The sequence below is a fragment of the Cynocephalus volans genome, chromosome 6 (assembly GCF_027409185.1).
Source record: "Cynocephalus volans isolate mCynVol1 chromosome 6, mCynVol1.pri, whole genome shotgun sequence".
NCBI classification, from domain to species: Eukaryota; Metazoa; Chordata; class Mammalia; order Dermoptera; family Cynocephalidae; genus Cynocephalus; species Cynocephalus volans.
In genome coordinates, this window is record NC_084465.1 from 9,203,248 (window position 1) to 9,227,549 (window position 24,302).

At 50.3% G+C, this 24,302-nt stretch overlaps 1 protein-coding gene across 1 annotated transcript; it reads left to right on the forward strand.

Annotated features, from left to right (window-relative positions):
* Positions 1-1,269: 1,269 nt before the first annotated feature.
* Positions 1,270-20,510, forward strand: PDIA4 (protein disulfide isomerase family A member 4). The gene is made up of 10 exons (XM_063099339.1): positions 1,270-1,589; positions 6,272-6,446; positions 7,627-7,832; positions 10,075-10,213; positions 11,956-12,161; positions 12,296-12,454; positions 15,802-15,953; positions 17,300-17,456; positions 18,084-18,317; positions 19,401-20,510. Exons 1-10 carry the CDS (start codon positions 1,502-1,504, stop codon positions 19,814-19,816), a joined length of 1,932 nt encoding a protein of 643 aa, XP_062955409.1. The 5' UTR covers positions 1,270-1,501; the 3' UTR covers positions 19,817-20,510.
* Positions 20,511-24,302: the final 3,792 nt, after the last annotated feature.

Sequence of the window (24,302 nt, forward strand, 5' to 3'; positions counted from 1 at the left end):
ATGTGTGTATATACATGCACAGACATAGCACTTTGAGAGGTTTCCTCCCACACCTGTATCAGTAAAGGGCCTTAGTGAAATTGGTTGTATTTGTCCCACATCTGGGCAAACAGGGCCTTTGTTCCTCTCAGTTTAATAAAAATTCATGGAAAACCACTAAGAAAGACGAAAATTCTGACTGGGCTCTACCTTTTGAAGAGTTCTTTAAAATGATATTGAACTGTTTCACAGCCTACATTCATAGCACTTAGTGTGTACTCTGGTGTTAAAGTTACTTGCGTGTCTTTCTGCCCTACAAAAGTGACAATGAATCATCACATTCATAGGAATTAAAAAAAAATTATTAAATTAAAATTTTATAATTGCTAATGTCTGTGATTGGCCTGCTTTCTTTCTTCCTCACTTAATCTGTATTTAATTTAATTTAATTTGCCTTGTCAGGCACATTAACCCCCAGGTGTTAAAAAAATCCGAAACCCTAATACACACCACAGGCTTCTTTTCTGACATACAAAAATCATTATCTTAACCTACTTTTCTTCCCCAAAGTGACCAAGAGAGAAAACCTCAAGACTATATTTAGATCTATGTAAAGCACAAGAGTGCCTGTCTGGTATGTCTGTTTTGCAGAAAATCTCGAGAGGAATAAATAACATGAGGCAAAGTTCAGACAAGAATCTGATGGCCTGTTCATAGTTGAAACCGTGCAGAGGCTTCCCCAAATCCTATTTCTGGATTCACTTTACTGCATGCTCATCCCCACCCCCAGCCCAATACCCAGGACAGAAATGCAAATTCATTTGCTCAAGCAGAAAAAAGAAACCTAGGAGCCCACGAACATGAAACAGATTCTGGAGCCTCGTTCTCTCCTTTTCCCACCAACTGACTGGCTCGTGCTCCTCCGCCCGCTCTGGTCTCCAGCCTCACGGGGCACCGGCAGGTCCCGGCGACAGCCCCACTCGCCGCCGCTCCGCTAACGACACGTGTTCTTCCGGCCAAGCTCCGCCTCAGGAAGCCGAGCCTCGCTCCGCCCCGTATTTCCCAGGCCCCGCCCCCCCACGGCGCCGCGGGCCAATCGCGCCCTGAGGGCAGCCAGGCCCCGCCCCCCAGGGCCCGCCCCGCCGCCTTTGTTCTCCCCCGCTCGCTCTCTCCTCCTGTGCGCTCCCAGCAAACCGAGTGGCAGCCGCTGATTGGTGGCCGCGGCGCAGCCAATCAGAAGGGGGCACCTCACGTTAGAGCTCGGAGTTTTAAACGCGCTGCGGAGGGGCGCGCGGAGGACCCAGGGAGGGTCGTGGGTGGCGGGTCGGGGTTGGGCGCGGAGCAGGCGCACACGGAGAGTTGCGCGGGGGTTGGCCGGCCCGCGGCTTCCTACTCCTCCAGCCGGTCGCTGGGGGGACTCACTGCACGGCTGTCCTCGCTTCCCTCCCGTGGCGCTCGGGAGGTGAGGGGCGGTCGGCCGCAGCCGGAGGCCCGGGAGTGCGCCGCGCCCGCGCCTGCCGCCATGAGGCCCCGGAACGCCTGCCTGCTCGTCCTGCTCTTGGCGCTGGCGCAGCTGCTGGCCGCGGCGAGCGCGCGGGGAACGGACGAAGGTGAGCGGGCGCCGGGCCGGGCCGGGCCTGGATGGCGGAGGCGCAGTGTGCGCCGCGGGGCCGGGGCGGGGCGGGGCCGTGCGGCGCCGGCGACAAGTTGGCGTCCGCGCAGATCCCTCCAAAACAGGCGACAGGCGCCACGACCGACGCAGACTTGCTGGAGTTTGAGGGGCGGTGGCAGGGTTCCCGGGAGAGGAGGGTGGCCTGGAGGCCGGGGCTGCGGGGCTGGGGCCTCACTGGAAGCCCTGCCACCGCGGCTTGGACGCGGACAGGGGCGCAAAGTGCCTTCTTTGCAGCTGGTTTCTTCGCCCTCGCTTGCTCGGGTTTAACTCGGGTCCAGGCCGGCTGCCCTCTGCTCGCTCCTGGGAAAGCGGGGCGTGAGACCCGGCCACAGTGTCCAGGCGAACACGCCTAGCGAGGAGAGAGGGGCACCGTGGTCAGAGCCGGCTTCAGAGCAGGGCGAGGGTGCGAGGAGCCAAGTGGGAGCGCTCTGGGGCGGCCAGCATTTTACTAGTTAAAAATGTGGCCTGTAGGTCTGAAAGCAGTTGTCCCAGGCGTTCTGGTTTGAGGGATGAAGGGATGGCTCGGTCTTTGAGAAACGACATCTCTTTCCTTCCGCGAGCGTTTATGCAGCACCTAACTGGGCCAGTCACTGCGCTGCGTTCCGGGAGCAGAGGCCGGTGAGGGGTCCCTGCCCAGGAACGTGCCTTCCAGTAGGAACAGTGATCAGCTACCAGGCATCGTTCCAGCATTTTTCTTCGAAACCACCTAGCTGCAAACATAAGAGGACTTTGAAAATTAGGAAGTACTAGTTAAGAAAAGATTGCTGTTCCTAGAGAACAGGGTATCCCAGTGCTGGTCTCAACCTTCTTCCTCTCTGCCCTTTCTCCTATTCACTGGCTTTTTACCTACGGAGTTTGCTGCAGTATAAATAAATCCCTTTTTCTCATATTAGTGTGGAGGGAAAGCGTGAACTTTATACTCTTTTTAAACGGATTGAGTAACTTCTGTGAAGGTCACTGATTCAAAAGACTCTTTGCCCAAATAGAAAAGGAAGTAGAAACCAGCACTTGGTGGAGGGAAAAAAAAAAACACAAAAAACACCTGTGGAAAGAAACCAGCTAAGCGGTGTTGCTTACAAGTGTGTCTTGGGACCTTTATCCAAATCACCTGGCTGCTTATTTAAATACAGATGCCCAAAATATACTGAAGCGGAGTGCGGGGATGGGCCCTGAATCTCCTTTTAAATTAGTTTTCTGTTGATTCATAGGCAGAATAAACCTTGGGAAGCACATTAAAGTCTGAGGACCGTGTGGATGGCGGTTCTCTTTGAAATGTAGCTAAAAGTCATGATAGCTTTGTCCTGGTTTGGGTCCAGGAATCTGGGTTTTTTTGGCGGGGGGTGGGGGGCGGTTCTTTAACGGCCTGTGAGAGTGGCAGACTTGGGTGGTCTTCAAGGGCTGCTAGGGTCAGCGAGTTTATCTTTTGGGTCACAGGTCGCTAATGCAGTAGAGTCCCTCCTGGGAAGCAGCTGCCTCTGGGGTGAGCCAAGGAATCCCTGGGGTTATCATGCCATGGGCAGTCCTCCCAGGGCATGTCCTCTGGGGCAGGGCATGTAGCTCTTAACTTTGATTCCTGTCCCTGAGGGAATCCCTGGCTCTTCATTTTCAAAGCCTGTTGCAGTTCACTTATCCAGCAGATTTGTTTCAGGGCTGTGCATCCCCTACGGGAGATGTTCCAAGTCTTTAGGCTTTTTCTTTTTTCTCTGTTACATTTTAGATTCAAATAGCACAGTGATGTCTGGGCACCTAAATGCCTTCTCCCCACCTCCCACCCTCTATAGTTACTGAATAGACCCTAAGTCTTGATGGTTTAAGCCCCAGGTTGCAGGGCTTTCCTTGTCTCAGATTAAAAGTCACCTCTACTCTTCACATCCTTGCAGCTAAAATAGGAAAGGAAAATATTTTGATCCTGTTTATTACCTGTTTTCATTTAGGATTGGTTTGTTTAGATTTAAAAGTAAGTGGAAATTCACTTTTGTGTAATGCTGAGAAACTGCCCCTCTTCATTTCTGAGATGTCATTATTTTCAGAGCCTTAACATGGGAAATCTAAATTCCACCTAAAACTTTGGGCATATTGGGAAGAAAATCCAATGTGACAGTACAGCATAGCACTTCAGTGGTCAGGACCCTCCACTAAGTAGCTCTGTGATCCTCGGCAGGTGACTAAAGTTCTCTGTGCCTCAGTTTCTTCATCTGTAAAGTGCGTGTAATATATATACTTCCCTCAAGGGGTGAAGTGATGTGTTTAAGAGCTCAGCACAGTGCCTGGCACGTAACAATTAACAGCTAGAATATTATCTCTATCTAATAACAAATTGCCTGCTTTCAGTGTTTAATATAACTGTTCAGTTTTGGCCTAGTGATAGAGTTCATCTAACTGTTATAGGCACTGCTCTGGTGGGACTTGGAGAGCGGCCAGCTGAGGAAGTAGAGTGAGGACATCCTTAAAGTACACATCCCATCCTGCATCTAGGCTGGCAGGGACCCAGTGTTATCACCAGGTGTGTCCAGTGGGAATGGACAGGGAGTGCAGTGACCCAGTTAGATGAAGGGCCCCACATTTCAGGAGTGACGTTACCATGTGGGCTAAGTCATGTGGAGGTGAACGTGGAGGCTTTGTTCACTTCATGCTGAGGAAAGTTGCACCCTTTCAGAAGGTACTAGAAAGCTTTGGATATATTTTCTAGAATAGCCAACTTTAAAAGTGATGCCCAGTGAAGAGTGGTCTCCCCATTAAAATGTGGGTGTTTTGCTTGCAGGGATGTGTGGGTTTGGTAGGAAAACAGAGACATCACCTTCTCAAGTTGCAGAGGAATCGGTGCTGGGGTTGTCTGGGTTGGGGAGGAACGGAAAGGTAAGGGCTATGCCTGAATGCAGTCGAGAGTCCTTAATTATGTCAGGAATATCCTGTCATTGTTTATCCTTTAAAAAGATACTGAAATTCATTTTTTTGAAGTGTCAAGAAATAAGTTGTCTCTTAGAAACATTTTGTCCTGTTTTAACTTGTTGACACCCATTGAATTATGAGAGCTCCATCACTAGTAGGGTTCAGAGTCCACTTCAGGCTGAGCATAGGTAGGAAAACATCTTCACGTTTTCTTTTTCTGAGATTCCCACTGGAAGGGACTTGCTGATGTGGCTATGTGTTTTAGGCCTGTAAATGTAGCCCATGCACTGAGCGGATTGTTGAGGTCCTCTTCCTCTCCCAGCTGTGTTTTCTGCCTTGATGAAATTCCCCAGTGTTTGCTTTCCCACTTCCTCCAGTCTTCCCATCTGCCTGCAAGTAAGCTGAATTCTCTTATTGTGTAGAGCAGCCAGGCAGTGAGTGAGAGGGGACATGGATGGTACCCAAACCCTACTTGTTAGCACTGGCTTCCAGCCTGTGCTCAGGGGAGGAGGGAGTGTGGTGCCCACCTGGCCCCCAGCTGAAGCAGAGGAACATCCCTGCACCAAACCCCAGGGTCACTTGGGCTGGACTTTCAAGTGAGGGGTATTCAGATATTCAGACTAGCCTTTTAGAAAGCCGCTGTGACTAGTGTTGACTTATTTCCTAGGAAGTGTCTCCAGAAAAATGATGGCCCCTTGAAACACTCTGGCTGCAGAGTCGATGAAATTATCATGCTTGCTGCGCTCAGTTCTGTTTACCCATGTGCAGTAGCTGGAAAACCTGGTTAATCCAAACAGGGGTTCCATGCTTAATCTTATCTATGGCTTGGAGAGAAAATTAAGCTGAACCTTGAGAATAAGATGTGTGGTTTCTTGCATTCTGGGAAGAAAACTTAGCTTCCATGCAAAAGTGTACTTTATTGTATATTTTTGATGCATGTCGGCCCCATAAATTCCTAAATTCATCATCCCCAAATAACTTCTACCCTGGAAATTACTCAGAGGTGACTTTATAAGTAAAATATAATTCCTTACCTCCTTCCCCTTCGTGCTTCAGACTTTCCCTTGAGGATAAAAAGAATTAGTGTTCGTCCTGCAGAATGAAAAGTCGAGAATAAGTACTTGCTTTCTGTTTGTACTGTTTGGGGCCCAGGGAGGTAATCTGTTCACAGGAGGTTTTATTGAGGCCCTACCTCTGGAGAGCTTACTGGGTGAGGAGGAAGCGTATCAGTGAAAGATCACTTTGCCCTTGAGCACAGACATGGGGGGACCACCAAATGAGGTGCTCCTGAAATGCAAAGCGTGGAGTGTGGCTAGGGGAGCCTGTGCTGCCGGGGCAGGGGACGGCGAGGCCTGGGAAGACTGCAGAGGTGGCGGGCAGGGAGGAGATGGTGCACAGAGTGCAGAGCAGGGCAGGGGGCTGCAAATCTGCAGAGGGGCCTGTCCTGCCCTCCAACAACTGCTGGGGTGTTTGGACTTGAAATTCCAGAACTGTTGTTCTCAAACATCATTTAGCCAGGACCTCCTTTTCATTGAAATCTTAGGTGGCCATCCAGTATGCAAATTTAGAGAACTGCTGGGTGAGGGAGGACTGGTGTCACCACCCCATCTCAGGGTGGTCCCCAGGCACCACCCAGGGCTCCTGACACATTTTAAGACTTCTTGGATTCTGGGAAAGTTTTAAAGAGAAGAGTAGCCAGTTTCCTAACCAGTCTGGGTATTTTCCTCTCAGATTCTTCAAATAGAGAAGACTCCATTGAGGAGGACGAGGAGGAGGAGGAAGATGAGGAAGAGGAGGACGACTTGGAAGTTAAGGAAGAAAACGGTGTCTTAGTACTAAATGATGCAAACTTTGATAACTTCGTGGCCGACAAAGATACTGTGCTGCTGGAGTTCTACGCTCCGTGGTAAGGACTGACGTTCTTCTAGCTGGACAACCTCTGTGCATCCCGAGCCTGGCCCCTCATGAGGCCATCCAGGCCCCGGGGGGAGTGCCTGGCTGCAGGAGCTCACGCTCTTGCTGTAGGAACACTGGGCACTCAGTGGGTTTGCACTGAGGAGGCAGGCTGCTCTTGTTCCAGGGTCTGTGGGTGAACTATGAACGCATGCTCTGTTAGCCACAGCTGGGGCGGGCGCTTAACAGGCAGTGCTGACACGGAGACCCATGCTGGGAACAGACACGGCCTTGTTACACATGCTACCCCTGTCCTGTCTCAGGGCCACCCTTCCACTCCCCTGCACGTGCAGGCTATTGGCCTGTGAGGTCGGTTTTTATTGCACACACAGGCCCTGGGAGAGCAGTCAGGCACCCACCTCTTCTCCCGTCTTCCACCTCACAGTGCAGGGTGTTCCTGCCCCTCACCTCTCGTGTGTGTGCATCTCATAACCCCGGCTGTGCTCCCTTCCCTGCCTGCCCCATTTCATTTCTGAGATGAGAGTCAGGATGGACTCACGTTATTTGCCCAGTGCCTGATGTTCAAGCATAGTATAGGTGCTTTACGTAAAACATCTCGATAGTCCTTTTAACAGGTCTGTGAGGTTATATTATTCCTGTTTCATAGATCACCAGTTCTTAAACTTTTTGGTATTAAGACCTCTTAAATATTAAGGACCCCAAAGAGGTTTTTAGGTGGGCTGTGTTTATCAGTATTTTACCATATTCGAAATTAAAAATATTAGTTCACTTTAAAATAACAACCCATTTCATGTTAACATCAGAACACTGACATCCTTGTGAGTCAGGTGGCCTTTGAAAAACTCCACTGTACATGCAGAAAGAGTGAAAAAGACAATGTCTTACATGATGAATTTTGACCTCATAGACCCCCTGAAAGGGGGTCACTGGGTCAGACCTTGGGAAATTTATAGGCGCAAAAATTGAGGTTTAGAGATGTTGAAAGTATTTGCTCAGGTAGAGCTGGAATCAAAATCTAGACCTGTTTGTCTTCAAAGCCCCTTTGACCTTTTCCATTGTGTTGTGTGTCTTAACTGCACGTATTTCCTAAAGCCCCCATTTTTGTGTATGTTGGATTTAAATCTCTGTGGGTACAGTTAACCTGTTTCTCCTTCCCCAAATCTAATTCTTAGGTGTGGACATTGCAAGCAGTTTGCTCCAGAATATGAAAAAATTGCCAGTGTCTTAAAGGATAATGACCCTCCCATTGCTGTTGCTAAGATCGATGCTACTTCAGCGTCCATGCTGGCCAGCAGGTTTGATGTGAGTGGCTATCCCACCATCAAGATCCTTAAGAAGGGGCAGGCTGTCGACTACGAGGGCTCCAGGACCCAGGAAGGTGAGGTGCTACTTGAGCTGTTAGAGGAAGCTGGGGCCCAGAACTCCCTTCGCCAGGAACAGAAAGTGAGGGGAGTGGGAGTGTAGATAATAGAGAGAAAGGAAAACAAGTTGAGTGGACTCGTAACTGACTTCCCTGGGAGCACCAGCTCTCTGCTGGAATGTTTGGGGTAACCAAGATCTAAATTAAACTCATCCTTGGATGAGAGAGGCATCTGTGCATTTCAGACCACGAAACTCAAGATCTGGAGCAGCAGTGTTAAGAAATGACATGAGAGGCCAAGGTTTGTGGTGGTGTCCTAGAGCAGTGGTTCTTCATGTTTAGTGTTCAGCAGAGTCCCCTGGAGGGCTCCCTCCAGCAGATCCCTGGGCCCCACCCCCAGAGTTTCTGATTCAGTAAGTTTCAAGTCAGGCCAAATAATTTGCATTTCTTACAAGCACTCAGGGCTTGCTGCTGCTGGTCCAGAGCAGAAACAGAGAACCGCTGGTGCAGAGAGCCACAGTCCAGGGAGTCTCCAGATGGCATCTGCAATCTGGCCTGATGGATCTCTGCCTGACTCACTAATTAGGCACTGCATAAATTTTATTAAATGAATGAACGAATAGAAGTGTGGTATCTTCAAGGGCATAACTCTTTAATGACCATAAGGAAGGGGGAAAAAAAGATGATGCTACGTTTCCCGTTCCCAAAGTGGAATAGTAGAACAAACATTGAATAGGGTTCAGATCTTTATAGCTATAAAATAGGCATGTGTTGGGCCTTGGGTTCTCATCTGTGGAATGTGTGGTCAGTTGGATGTCATCTCAGAGTTCCTTTGAGTTGGTGTGAGAGTCTCCTCTGCTCCTTTAAGCAGTGGACCCTGTTGTGGACACACAAAGAAAATATGGTCACTTCCATTGATACTTAATTTCACAGTGTATTGGTCTATCCATTGACTAGGTGGTATGTTTATATGCTTCGTGATTGGAAGAGGTAGATTAATGAATAGGCTTTCTGCCCTGACCCTGGTGTTGCAGCTCCCCTCTCAGTGCAGCTGTTGTAACCGGTTTCTTCTGCATTCTTCAGAGATAATTTGTATACGTAAAAGCCAGTATGTTTTTTGTGTGTATAGTTTTTCTCCTTTTCACACAATTGTTGGCATATCTTAAACACTATTCTTCACCTTCGTGTTTTTATTTAACAAATATGTCTTAGCCATATCAGTACATAAAGAAGTTGATCTAGAAACGGGTTGAAAGTAGTATACTTCTATTGTTTAAGAGTAAATAGGTGTATATATTTAGAAGTCTGCCCAGTGTTTGACTGTGAGGGATGTGGCCCATTTTGGAACCTTTAGAACAGCACATGCTGGTAGGCCCCGCAGGCCACTCCAAGTGTGTTTTGCTGAGCAGGCCCCCACGGTGGTTGGCTCAGGACCCCGGCGTGGGCCCGGCAGGCCGTCTGCGCTGTGAGCTGGCCATGGAGGTTCCTCTTGTGCGTGACTCAGTTTGACGCTGCTGCCAGGCAGGAGCAGTTCTTAGATTTGGCTCCTCGGTAGGTTCTGCAGTGAAAAAAGGAGAGAAACAGTGTGCAACATTGGACCTAGGAACCAAGCACTTGGCGAGTCTTATGTAAGCGTGTATTATGTCTCACTCCAGTTGCTGAATCCGTTTCTGGGGAAGGAGGCTGCAAATGGGATTTTTTTTTTTTTTTTTAAAGACTTCCCAGGTGATGCCGTGCACCTTGAGCAGGGGGAGCTTATGTTATGCTCTTTCACATTTTTTCCGTTTTTGCATACATTTTACAGTGTGTAATGTGCTTGTGCTAGATGTGTGTGACTACATGTACATTTTGTGCATGTTAAGGAGATGCCCCAAAATCGTCTCAATAGGTGTCTGTGATCAAAACCACTGGGAGATTTCTGCTTTGTGCCTGCAGTTGGTCACACAGTCTGTTAATAAAGGAAGTCTCGTTCATCAGGCAGATCTTAGGCTGTCCAGAGAAGTCTGCAGGTCGTGCGTGAGGTGGTGGAAATGCCACAGACAGTTTTTGGGAAACAGTGGGCCTTCTGCTTCTTAACTGTGTCCTCGGAGCTGTGGAGGTGGCCGTGGCCAGAGATTCAGTCACGTGTCAGGAAGTGAAATGTTTCCTGTTCTCCTTGTGGACCTGCTGCTCTCCCCCTCTCCCCACTGCTTCTGGAGTGAGGCGAAGGACCTGCCAACTCGGGGTCTCCATGTGCTCAGTTTTATTTGGTTTCTTTCAGAAATTGTTGCTAAGGTCAAAGAAGTCTCCCAGCCCGACTGGACGCCTCCACCGGAAGTCACGCTCGTGTTGACCAAAGATAATTTCGATGAAATTGTGAATGATGCAGATATCGTTCTGGTGGAGTTTTATGCCCCATGGTAAGATGGGTGTCATTTCATATTAAGATATTAATTAGGCCCTCAGGGGGTGCTGGGGGTGTCCAAGGGAAGGAAGGTGCCAGGAAGAAAGAGAGTAGGAGAGAGTGCGGGTGGCTGATCTGTGAGGTGCCCAGCTTCACAGGCAGGGGACAGAGACTGGGCCAGCTGCATGGCTAAGCCGGGGGAGCAGTTGGAGAGACTGTTTCCAAGGGAGAGATGAGTGTATCTCCATGAGGGCCATCAGTCTTCCCAGGACACAGCCCGAGGTACCATTTATGAATTTGTCATGGGTCAGCTGGTAGTTCTGATTCTTGAGCAGGCTTGGTATTTATCACGATATGCTGTGTAAACCAGAATAGAAGCCATAAGAGTGGCCTCAGGTGGGTGTTGCCTATAGATGAGCCCCTGGGAGGCAGCGAGGCCAGGGAGCTTGTGAGCCTGGAATGGGCAGGCAGAGGCCATGGTTGACACAGGCAGGTGCCCTCGCTCTGGGCAGTGCCTGGACAACCCCAAACCCCAGGCTGTCTGGCTTCTGCTGCAGACACCACTGCACCTGGAAATGATTGGGTGTATGGATGAGAAGAGAAGACAGGGGTGGTTGGAGAAGAAAATGAGTTGGGGAAGAAGGCGGGAAGCGCCCTGGTGTGTGTGGGGAGCAGGCGGGCGGGCGCCCTCCCTCTCCCTGCAGTGCTGGAGAGAACTGCACTGGTGGTGCTATGATAGGGGCCCAGCCTGGTGAGCAGGAGGAGGAACAGCAGGACCCTGCCATCTGGCTGCCTGGCTGCTTCATGGCGTCTGTGTGTGTGACGGCTCAGGAGCTAGGGAGAGCGGTTAGGTCGCTGCACGCTCAGTGCGCGTGGTGCGGGTCCCTCTGGTCAGTGAGACCTCAGAGCATGGGCCCTCTCACTCACCAGTAGTTGCAGGTGAACGTTTATTTCATGTGTGTCTTAAGGACCTGGATGGGACAATGTTCTTTTTTTTTTTTTTTTTTAAAGATGATCGGTAAGGGGATCTTAACCCTTGACTTGGTGTTGTCAGCACCACGTTCTCCCAAGTGAGCTAATCGGCCATCCCTATATAGGGATCCAAACCCACGGCCTTGGTGTTATCAGCACCACACTCTCCCGAGTGAGCCATGGGCCAGCCCAAGACGATGTTCATTTTAACTCAGTAGTGGGACCCTACGGCAGTCAGGGCCCTGGCCTGTCCGTTCTTATTGTATAAACGGGGCTATGTGACATCTTAATTCCCAGCTCCCTGATGTGTCTCTTCCTGCCGGGTCAGTGTGTGTCCATGTGGGTTTGTCACACTCTTCAGCTCTCCATGCCTTTGTTCATGTCGTTACCTCTGTCTGCTGTCCCTCCCCTCATCCCACATTTCATGGGCTCCTGTCTAAATCCCTCATGTCGCAGCTCAGCTGTCCCTTCCTCTGTGAAAGACATTCTGAGCTCATATGCTTGCGAGCTCCCAACTCCCCAACCAAGAACATCCTCCCTTCCTGTACCTCGTCTCTCTCGGTCTCTCCCACGCCTTCTCTGTGCCTGTTACTGACGCTGCTGTCTATGTGTGTTGTGTGTGTGACTGCCTTCCTCCTGCTGCCAGCCCCTCACCTAGGCCTTCAGAGGTTTGCTAGATGTCACAGAATTGCCTGGGGACACAGGATGGGTTTCTGCACCTCATGTAGCTGGAAGGCGAGTCCACACTGGAACAGGTCCCTGACAGAACTAGCTTCCTCTTGGCAGGTGTGGACACTGCAAGAAACTCGCCCCCGAGTACGAGAAGGCTGCGAAGGAGCTCAGCAAGCGCTCGCCGCCGATTCCCCTGGCAAAAGTCGATGCCACTGCAGAGACAGACCTAGCCAAGAGGTTCGATGTCTCCAGCTATCCCACCCTGAAAATTTTCCGCAAGGGAAAGCCTTTTGACTACAACGGCCCACGAGAAAAGTATGGTATGGCCACTTCTCTCATCCCATGGTGGGGAAGGGAGCCCCCTGACAGGAGCTGCCCTTGGAGGGGCTGGCGTAGGTGCAGGTGGGGGGTGGGCAGCTCCGAGCCACTCCTCAGGCATGTGCTCTGCTCCCAGGGATCGTTAACTACATGGTCGAGCAGTCTGGGCCTCCCTCCAAGGAGGTTCGGACCCTGAAGCAGGTCCAGGAGTTTCTGAAGGATGGAGATGATGTCATCGTCATTGGGGTCTTTAATGGGGAGAGTGACGTAGCCTACCAGCAGTATCAGGATGCCGGTAAGTAGTGACCCTCTGTGCTGAACAGAACGCATGTGACCCAGGCCACCAGAGGGTGCTGGGACATTTGCTGCTCTTGTATAAAACTCCTTGGGCATTGATTTAGGGGATGGCTTGATGGAGGAATTGAGGCAGCGTTTGTGGGAGTAAGCTCTCCATGCTGGGCCTTCATTACGCCTGGCTGATGCTCACAATCACACACTGATCACACACTAAATTAGGTGAGACGGGCTGCACCATCTCCTGGACCCAGAGAGAGGGGCACAGTCAGACTCATCCAAGTCCATCCACTGTTGCCTTCCGACCGTAAAGTGAGGGTCTCTGCATCAGACCTGGCTTGAGTCCATGCTCTGCCATTGTTAGCACTATGACCACAGGCAGTGACATGGTCAGCTCGGTGTTCTCATGCCCCAGGTAGTGGTTTCTTCTTTGAGAGGTTGTTGAGATAATAGAGATGAAGAGCTTAGCACAGTGCGTAATGACACTAAGTGCACAGGGAATGCTGGTCTCGATAGTCTGGGAAGTGAAATTATGAGCAGCTGTCAGTGGTGTCTGCGAGAGTGGGGGAGGTGGCAGTCACCCCACCCCAAAACCCATTGTCTGCCCAAGTCTGGCTCCTTGATGCCTGGGGACAGGGGGACTTGCTATCTTGGATGGCCTCTAGGGTGGGAATGGAAGATGGGTTTTTCAGGGACACTCAAGATCCTCTTCATCTGTTTTCTGAGTGCCCCCCCCACACACACACCACAAACAGCTTGGTTTCTACTTTAGAGTACTAATTATAATCTTTTAAATGTACTGCTTGCCACTTGGTGTTAATCCCTCTGCTATACAATAACAGCTGCGCATAAACCAAATGCAGCTTAATGTTGTAATAAAACTTATAGTACGGCTATATTCTGTACGTGTTTCCTCCATCCATTGATTAGGTAGCCTTGCCATCCACTCCTAACTAGTGGGTTAGGAAGAAACATGCAGAGAGAAAGCCCTGTCACCTCTCGTAGAGTGACGGAGATTCAAAAGATGACTCAGAGCCCATGTATTCAGAGCAATGAGAAGCCCGAAGGGACTGCACTGAGGAAAACTTCGAGAGGAGAGCCCAGGCACAGCCCCGAGTCAGTTTCTGTTTTAGTTTTTATTGTAAAGACAAGAAAGTTACAGAAGGAAAACAGGTGGTTAATCAATCATAGTGAAAACAGACAAACTGGCTATGTGACAGTCTTCATCAAAGCAGGTGTAACTTAAAATAGATCAAACAATTACGATCAAAAGGAGTCGTAAAACTAAGCTGTGTGATGTACAAAAGGAAACAATGAGATAATCACCAAAGTGCTATAACTCCTCGAGAAACTCAAAGAAACAGCTTACAGTGAGATGTAGAACGTCCCCCAAGCACTAACTAGCAGAATGTCCTTGAAGATTTTGGTTCACATACTTTCCCTTCATTTAGGTTTATCTGCACGAGGGCATCTGCCCACCCACTGAGGGCAACTGCCCCCCCGAGCAATCACTTCTCGCTGTGCTTCAGTTCTCTTATCTACATCAAAGGGTTTAGTCCTGTGAAAGTTTTCTGGTCTTTTTCAATCTTAGCATTTCTATGTGTTTTCCTAAAGGGCTGGGCTTTGGCCCCCTAAACTACAGGCTTTGTCCTGTGAAATACATGTATTTTATTTCTGTCTCATTAATAACTTCTTAGTCGATATCCTCCACAAACCCCAACCTGCCCAGGGCTGTGGGCAGCAGTGGAGTCTCCAGACCTAAGTCTGGCTGCAAAGTGCACAAATTTATGTGCATGCAAATTTCCAGGGATCTTGTTAAAATAAGGGTTCTGGTGCAGTTGGTCTGGGGTGGGCCTGGGCACCACACTTTACATGGTCAGAAGCTCTAGCTTAGCTCAGGCAGGACAAGGCCTGCAGGCGGGGACAAGAGCCACTGGGCCTGCTGTGCCTACCCTCCCACTGTGGAAGCATGGAGGGCGACAGAAATGGCCCCAGGGAGACAAGATATTTTATGGAGAGGCTGACGGGGCAGGAGCAGAAGGGATGGCAGCAAGAGGAAAGGGTCTCTGTGGTTATGGGGTCAAGAAGTGAGGTCTTGACACAGATCCGTCTCTGCCCAAAGCCAACTGATGACAAGTACCTGGGGCACTGGAGGCTCAGAATGGTGGGCGATGAACGATCAAGGGCCTTCGACATAGGTGGATTGCTTTATTTAATCCTCACAATGGTTCTGGGAGGTAGATTTTAATGTCTCCACTGTACAGAGGAGGAATCTAAGGCTCAGGGAGGTTAATAATTAACATGCCTAAAGTCACACAGTCAGTAGGACACAAAATTGTGAATTGAATCTGTGTGATCCCAAAAGCCATCAGCTTTTCCAAGCTGCCCCCCTCCTTCCCAGAAACATGTGGTGTGCTGTCTCAGCCCTGTGTTTCCTGTAAACCAGCTGGAGGCCCAAACCTCTAGACCGGGAGTCCTTCAAGGGAGGGGTGACACCCCAGTACTTAAGTGACTAAATCACAGAATCATCTCAGGATGGGTTTGGATGCCTCAGTGAGGGGGCCGGGTGACTGGAGGTGAGTTCACCTACAGGATCTAGGGCAGAGGTTGTCATACTATGGGCCATCTGCCAAATCTGGCCCACCACCTGTTTATGTAAGCAAAGTGTTACTGGAACACAGCCATGCTCATTGATTTACACATTATCTGGCTGCTTTTACACTGCCACAGCAGAATTAAGTAGGTGGGACAGACCATATGGTCTTCAAAGCCAAAAATATTTACTATCTGGTCATTTCCAGAAAGTTAGCCAAGCCCTGTTCTGGTGTATCCTCAGACAGTGGCTTTATTTTGGAGTTTTCACAAGATTTAAGTAAAAGTATATATCGCAAAAGAACTGCATGCAGAGCTCCAGCCCACAGACAGGCAGCTCACCAACTCCAGGAGAGATTGAGACCCCCACAAAAGGCGTTGAAGAGGAAGGCGTGCAGGGGTGTGTGGCACACGCATGCCCTCACCGCACCATCCGTCCGCCTGAGCATCCGTGTGCTGCTCGCCATGCATGGCAGTCATTGGCAGCTCCTGACAGATTAGTTCAGGGTTTTTCTGTGAACATTCAGTTTATTTTTGACAAATTCCAAGACAAGGGATTTAGATATTATACCTGTATTAAGTTTTTAAAAACAAACTCCCTTCAAGTGTTCAAGCTCGAGGTGTTGTCCACACAGAATTGATGGTGGTAATTACACTATTTTCAGGATATTTGCTTTGGCTGAGATGGGTAACAAATTAAACCTCAGTCACTTAAGCAGTTTAATAAATTGTGTTTTCCTTCTGTTAACTTTTCAGCTAACAGCCTGAGAGAGGATTACAAATTCCACCACACTTTCAGCACTGAAATAGCCAAGTTCCTGAAAGTCTCCCCAGGGAAGCTGGTTGTAATGCAGCCTGAGAAATTCCAGTCCAAGTATGAGCCCAGGAGCAACGTGATGGACATGGAGGTGAGGGAGGGCTCCCTGCAGCAGCAGGAGGACCCCAGCTGAGCACCTTTTGGGTCTGAAGCATGGAGGCTTTGCTCCATTCTTCTGTAGGATCTGGAGTGCCTTTTGCAATGCTCTCTCCCCACCCTACAGGATCTTTGAATGCACAGAGTGGAGGTAGAACCGTCAGGCAGCAGGGATGGGCATGGGGGGGCTCGCACACACCTGAGGCCCCTGGCAAAGCTCCACCCACTTTTGCTGTAACAGTTGCTCCTGCTCCTGGCAGGCAAGCACTGGTGTCCCTCGGGTGCATATTCCACTGAGGGCTTGGCCTGGGTGTCTATCATGGCTGGGGCCCAGACGTGCAGCTCAGGCTGAGCCGGGCATCAGTGCTGGGAGGCGGCTCGGATGCCTAGGGCCTTCTGTTTACCGGGTGAGCTGCTGAGCTTGGCATGTGGATTTGCCCTCCATCCCACTGCCCCCACCGCACCCCCCTTGCTTCAGCTTCCTAAAGGGTGGCACACACACAGTTCTGGAAGGGTCCAGGGAGCTCCTGGCCCATGGTGAGCCTGGGTCCAGCTCAGTGGGGCCTGGCCTTCAATGAATAGATCTCAGATTGGGAGGGAATGTGGGGTGTCGAATCCACAGCTTTCATCGCACAGAGCCTGGGATGCAGAGAAGTGAGCTCTCGCACCCAGGGCCCATGGCCAGTTAGAAGCAGAGCTGAGGTGGACGTGCAAGTGTCCTGCCCAGGCTGTGCTGGCCCACAGCGCCGGGACCCTTGCTGGGCTCTGGTGGGACCTGAAGGGGCGGGGGGGGGGGGTGACAGGACAAGGCGGGGTGAGCCCAGCCTCCTCACCCGGAGTTCCTGGGGCCTCCACTGAGGGAACAGCCCAGAACCTGGGAAGGCGGCCATGCCTAGGAGAGACTGCCTTGTATCTTTCTGCCTTGCCCTTGTCTGTAAGAAGGACGTACCTCCTGTGAAGATCAGACCGGCTGGGATGGAAAGTTTTGCACAGTTCAGTCCATGTAAACAGCTGCTGGCTTTCCTTGAGTGGCTCTTACTGGGTTTGGTGGGCCCAGACCCTCCAGGTGTCTGCCTTCGCCTGAGAAGCCTCCTTAGTGTTCATGGGAGGAATGGAAGCCCCAAAGGCAGCAGGGAGTTATTGGGGTGTGCTTGAATGGGGGCAGGCCCAGAGCTGTCGCCTCCGAGACCCATCCCTTCAGACAGCTGCGCTTCCCAGCCCCCACGCTGAAACCCCTCAGAGCAAACATTTGTGCTGGTTAACAGCGGCAGTGGGAGATGTGGGTGTCAGACGGAGCCCGTTTTGGGGGGCTGGCTCTCACCCGTGCCCTGTCTGGAACAGGGTTTGGCGGAGGGGTCGGCCATCCAGGACTACGTGGTGAAGCACGCCTTGCCCCTGGTGGGCCACCGCAAGACCTTCAACGAGGCCAAGCGCTACAGCAGGCGCCCCCTGGTGGTTGTCTACTACAGCGTGGACTTCAGCTTCGACTACAGAGCAGGTGCGTGAGGGCCCACTGGGGTCTGGGGCCGGGCTCAGGCTCGCTCACTTAGAAATCCTGTCCTGGGGTGGCCCCGGTGTGGACTTTTCTTTTTTAATTTATGGCTTCGGGGTCATTTTTCATTCTGTGCTGTATAATTATCCATTTTCCTTCCCTTTTTAGCAAGGGAGGAGCTTAGAGTTGAGTCCAGCGCCATGTTAGAGATGAGGATGCTGAGCTGGAGAGGTTGAGAGGCTGCAGGGCCAGGTCAGGCCTGCCTCGGGCTCCAGGCAGGCAGTGCTGTGGCACCTGGGCACAGGCCTGTGGGGCTTGCTGGGTTTGCGGCCATAGCCCAGCTGCTCACAAAGCGTGGCTTTTTCAGAAGTGCTTGTCTCTCTGATTGGAGTGAATCCAGGACTGGCCGGTGGGCTCAGTCGGTTAGAGCACGGCCTTACAACACCAAGGTCAAGGGTTCGGTTCCCCGCACTGGCCAGCCATCAAAAATTAAAAAAAAAAAAAAAATGAAGTGAATCCAGGGCTTGTGCCTTGTCTGCGAATATTAGCGACAAAATCTTAACTACCTCGGAGTCTGAGCTGGGACTGTCGGTCCGTTTACCTGCTCAGCTCACAGCCCTCGGTCCATTTCAGCTACTCAGTTTTGGCGGAACAAAGTCCTGGAGGTGGCCAAGGACTTCCCCGAGTACACCTTTGCCATTGCTGATGAGGAGGACTATGCCACGGAGGTGAAGGACCTGGGCCTCAGCGAGAGCGGGGAGGACGTCAATGCAGCCATCCTGGACGAGAGCGGGAGGAAGTTCGCCATGGAGCCGGAGGAGTTTGATTCCGACACCCTCCGGGAGTTTGTCACAGCTTTCAAAAAAGGTGAGCCGGGGCCATGATCTCCCTTGGGTGGCTCTTGTGCTTCATCAGCACAGAACCTGGGCAGGCTGCAGAGGCATCTGGCCCCATGGAGGGGCGGCCCCTCCCAACCACTGGGCATGCGTGACTCTGACTTCCTTGTCCCAGGAAGGGTCAAGTGGCCCCAAACACCAAGGCACCAGTCAGCTTGGAAGTTTTGGAACATTTGGAAATTTTTTTATTTCCTTTTGGCAATTCTTCCATTGTTTACTTTGAAAGCAAAAGCAAGATTTGGGGGTTCATCTTAGGGCTCATTTAATGTCACTTAGCCTCCACCAGCTACAGTTCAGGCTTACAGCATGGCCACGCAGAGGGGACATTGGAAGATGCAGCCCAGACAGATGGGCAAAGTTTGGGTGCGATCAGTGCTGTTGCCGTGGCTTCTGAGCCTGGCTTGGGCCTCTGCATCCTCAGTCACTGGTTCTCATGGGCCTGACCCTTGGTTTTCGCTCCTGGACCCTGAGGGATAGGGAGACAGATGGAGAATCCCAATTCATGTGCTTTGTTTTCTTTTTCTTCTAGAAAAAGAGGAGGTGTGTCTTGGAAATTTAAAGGAGACTTATTTTTAAAACCTTTAGAATAGGCTTTTGGACTTAGAAATTAAGTTTTGTGTATATGGAAACCTACTGTGAGGCTTTAAGCAGAGTATCTTTATTGATCTTGGTTGAGCACATGGCCCCAGTTCCCCAGCTCTGGCCAAATTATGTGCAGACCACAGTGTCTTCTCAGAACTTCTCCCACTGTGGCTTTACGGTCCTAGGTGCTGGCTCTCAAAAACTCCATTGCACTGGGCAGCATCTCTCTTATGACAGCCTCACTGGACAGGACCAAGATGGCCCTTTACTCCTAGGTTGGGATTGACCTGTGCCCTCTCTGGGCTTTGCAGGGACTGGGAGAGAAGATACCAGTTAACCAGAGAGATAACGTGCCCATTGTTGGGGTGGGGCTTTTGGAGATGAGGCCTTTCCTGGCCTTGCTGCACAGTCTACCAGGGTCCAAGGCCTTTTCAGTGCTGACACCCTTCCCCCGCCTTGCTTTCCTTGGCAGGAAAACTGAAGCCAGTCATCAAATCCCAGCCAGTGCCCAAGAACAACAAGGGGCCGGTCAAGGTCGTGGTGGGGAAGACCTTCGACTCCATCGTGATGGACCCCATGAAGGACGTCCTCATCGAGTTCTACGCACCATGGTGTGGACACTGCAAGCAGCTGGAGCCCGTGTACACCAGCCTGGCCAAGAAGTACAAGGGCCAGAAGAGCCTGGTTATCGCCAAGATGGATGCCACTGCCAACGACATCACCAGTGACCGCTACAAGGTGGAGGGCTTCCCCACCATCTACTTTGCCCCCAGTGGGGACAAAAAGAACCCAATTAAATTTGAGGGTGGAGACAGAGATCTGGAGCACTTGAGCAAGTTTGTAGAAGAACATGCCACAAAACTGAGCAGGACCAAGGAAGAGCTTTGAAACCCTTGAGGTCTGCAGAGGGTCAAGGGACCAGACACACTGTGGCTTCTGATGGCTGCAGCCAGGGGTGCCAGCCCGTGGTGCTGCCGGGCCACATGCACAGTGGCAGTACCTTGATTCTTATTTTTTTCCCCCCAATTTTTTATACTTTGGTATTTCACCTCATGCTCTGAATATGGAATAGTCATGAATGACTCAGTAGTTTGGTCCAGATTTTTATGGAGGATACATCTATTTTTACCATTTTTTGGGGTTTGATTTTTTTTTTTTTTACCTTCTACTTTCTTTCACACTTCCTCAGAGCAGATAAGTTGAGACTCTTCTGTGCAAGAATATTTTCTTTTTTAATTTAAAGTTTAAGAAATCCTTTGCCAGATCACATTGATTTTGTCTTTTATTTTATCATTGAGGAATTGTTAAAGATTTGACTGTTTTAGTTTTTGGCTTCTTACTGTTATGGCACAAAGTGAAAACTGTTGCCAGCTCCCTGCCGAGGAGGACACCCGCCCAGGTCCCCCAAGCCAGGCTCAGCTCCAGAGAGAGGCCACCCACCCATGGCAGCCCCGCCTCTTCAGAGTCCCCACTGCTCAACTAGAAATGACCTCGGACAGAGCATGGGTACTTTGGGGTGGTAGAAAAGATAGGCTAGGCTGTCATAATGGAATAAAAATTATTAAAAATTAGCCTCCATAAATATGTTAGAAAACACCCGCTCTGTTCTGGGAACCTTGAGGTGGAGCAGGAGCCCAAGTGGGCTTGAGTTGAAGGGCCGGGGAGGCCTGGCCTGGGCTTGGTGGGTGGGCTGCCTCACCGACCCCTGCAGATCCCAGGGAAGGCTTATCATCAGTCTGACCTGGGCTGAGGCGCCTCGGAGGTCTCAGTTCCTGGTTGTGTGTTCAGGTGAGCACTGGCAGAGTGTTGTGATGGGGAAGGACACGGAGGCCACCCTGAGCACTCTGCGGGGGGCTGGGAGGAGGGGAGAGGACAAGGAGGGTGGGGCAGCGCCAGCCCAGCCCTTCCTTACAGGTTGCCCTGGGCCGTAGAGTTCTCGGGAGATTGTGTGAGATGTGAGCTCTGTTCCAGGATCATTCACGGAGCTGAGCCATTGCCGCCTCCCCATCACTCACCTGTTCCTAATTTCCACTGAAACAAAAGTGATGAGGCTGGAAATTTCCTGCCTTGGCAGTTCCCTCAGCAGTGACAGCTGTTTGTCATAGGGTTTGGGTGGGGTGCAGGGAACAGGTCTCACGGGAAGGGGCAGACGACTTTAGAGTTGGATCTGGCCGAGGCAGACTGAGAACTGCAGGTGGGCTGTGGTGTGTAGGTCCCCAGAATCTTCAGTGTGACGGGGAGTTTACTGCACCCCCATGATGCCCTCCATCAGGAGAACAAGTCGCCCCCATCCTGGGCTGGGGCCCTTCCCTCGGGCTCATAGGAGTAGACGTGGGTGGGGGGGCCTCACTTAAGGGCTTTTTTTGAAGCAAAAGTCACGTTCATTCAACGCTGTGCCAGGAGAACAAATGGTTCTTCTCCTGGGGCTTCTAGTCCAGTCAGGGGAATGCTGCCCATGAGGATAAAGGACCATGAGGAGGACAGCCAGTCTCCAGGAGAGAACAGCAGGGTGGCCTCATTTCAGTTGAGGTGTCAGGGAAGCCTTTCTGAAGTGACATTTGAGATGGGACCCTAAGGACAAGTTCGCTTGAGCCAGGCAAAGAATAAGAGCAAGTCCTGGGTCCTGCCGTGTTGGTGTTACCTGGATGTTTGTCAGAAATGCAGCCTCTCAGGCTGGGCCCTGGCCCTAGGGAATCACTCCGCATGTAGGATCTCAGGCGATTCATGTGCACGTTGAAGATTGAGAAACCAGGAATAAATGTTCCAGGCATTGGGCCAGCATGTGCAAATGCCCTGAGGCAGAAGTCAAAAAAGTATCCGCTTCTGAAATATAATTTGAAAGCCAGGTTGCCCAAGTGTCTTAACTGAGTAAACTTCATATTGACTGCAAAAGGCAAGACCTCTGTGAGGGAATTGACCCCAGACTGGTCGGGGAGCTCACAGAAGAGACAAGTCAATCAGTTCTGGTCCAGTGCGATCAGTGCCTCATGGGGGCATGGGAGCCCGGGGGACACCGTCCCAGGTGGAGAGCCTAGGTCAGCCCCTCAGAGAGCTGAGAAGAGGAGGAGGAGAGTCTAGTAGCAAGGGACTGGTGGATGGGCTGCATTTTGGGTAGAAAATGGGCTCTATCGGGTAAGAGTACCAGGACTCTTAACAGTACTCGTATCTCCAGGACTCCCGGGCTGATCAGATGTTGGGGTGGGTAAGTGGAACTAAGGGTGATTGGATGCCCAGGTTCCTGAATTAAGGTTTTTGTTATTATAAAACTTATCAAGCACACACAAAAATGGAAGGAGTATAAACAACACCCTTTACTCACCATCCACCTGGAACTATCAAAATTCTGCATTTATATCTGCCCGATCCTCTTTTTTTCCTTTAATGGCATACCCAGGACGTCTTTCACCCCTACATACCTGAGAATGCGTTTTCCTACAGAAACAGAGCCTTATCTCAGCTACCAAAATAAGTCATTTCATACCCAGTACATAGTCAAATTTCCCCAGTTTTCTCAGAAATGTATTTTTACAATTGGTCCTTCAGATCATCAGCAATGTCTGCACTTTTACTTATGTCTCTCAAGTCTCTTTCTAGAGCAATCTCCTATTGCCTATTCTTCTTTCCCCACAATTTTAATTCATTGAGAAACAGTGACATCAGTTGTCCTGTCACGTTTTGTACAAATCTGAGGAATGTTTAGGTGTCACTATCTACTTAGTATATAGGAGGTACTGCATATATAAATCTAGAGAGATCTGAGCATAGAAAACAATGCCAAATCTTAGACTAATAATAGCTGCCCTCAATTGGGTGCCTACTAGGTATTAGGGACTCAGTATATATTGTTAAAGCCTTAATCCAGGTTGGTTCTACTGTTTAGCTGTGTGGCTTTGAGCAAGTTACTTAACCCCTATCTGAGTTTATTTTCCCATCTGTAAGACATTTATAAGGATTAAATGAGATAAAATGTGTAGGGGCTTAGCACTGTTCCTGGCGTGTGGTAAGCACGGGACCAGGGAGGGTGTTGCTCAAGGTCACGTGTGGAGCAGCTGAGTCCCAGGCTTGGAGGTCTGGTTAAAGAATGCACAGTCCCTCTTCTAAATGGTTTTCCTTTAACCTAGCATGTGCTAAGTTAATGATGTGATTGTCAGTGTCTGAAAGAGGAAACTGGTGCACAGAACATTGGACACCAATTTGAAGGTCTGCAGAGCCCTGAAATGCTAAGTGTGAAGGCCTGTTTCCTTATGTTGCAACTGCTTATCTCTGTCTCCCGCCTGGGTATTGGGCCAGGATGGGCCACTGGCCTAGCTTGTGCAGACACAAGGTACTTCCAAATGGAGGGTGTGGGTCTGTGAGTGACTGATTCAGCCAGCAAGGCTGGAGCTGAGCATCTGTTTTCAAAAGCTCCCAAATACCATCACATTTTACCACTGGAATGTAGCACGTAGAGAAGGAAATGGGGGTCAGGAGATTAAATAATTTCCTCCATAGCACAGTGTCAGTAAATTGGGAAGCCAGAACCAGAACTGAGAACCAGTGTTCTTTCCATGACACCAGCAGCTCCCAAAATGTGTTGGCAAAACACTTCTGAAGGAGATTAGTAAGTGCTTCATTAAAATCAAATTCTGTGAGTTATTTGGCTTGGGTAATACTGGAGCTAAGAAATAAAAATAAAAATGCTTCAGTGGGATTCCTTGTGAAGAACCTCTCAGAGTCTGTAGCACTGGCATGCAGGTGACTCTCCTGGAGATGATAGGACCTTTACCTGGCTTCTTTGACTTCAAATTCCACAAATCCACGGCGCTCCAAGTGACCAGCTCTCCTGCTGCTGTTGGCTTGAGTGCACAAGGGATCTTCAAAAAGTTAATGGAAAGATTCATTAATTTTGTTCTATTTTTCATGAGCTTTTTGAAATACCCTCATTTTATGAGAGGACACCTGCCCATAGCTCCTGCCCCAGGCCCCGAGGAAGTGCCAGGGCCTTCCACTGTCAACAGTGGGCCTTAGGGAGAGGGCTGTGCGCCAGGAGGGCTCCAGGAGACCTGCTGTGGATTGAATTGTGTCCTCAAAGTTCATATATTAGAAGCTTAATTCCCACTGTAACTGTTGAGAGTGGGAAATCTTAAGGTAATTGAAAGGTGCAATCTTGAAGTGGTGATTAGATTATAGGACCGTGCCCTAGTGAATGGATTAAAAATGGTGGTCAGGGGCATGGTTCTGAGGGCTTTAAAAGAAGAGCATGAGAGGTTACTTTGTCTCCGTTCTGCCATTTTCTGCCATGTGAGACCGCTGGGTCACTGTTGCCACCACCAAGGTCTTCACCAAATGTGTTCCCTACACATTGGACTTCCCCAGGCTTTGAAACTATAAGCAA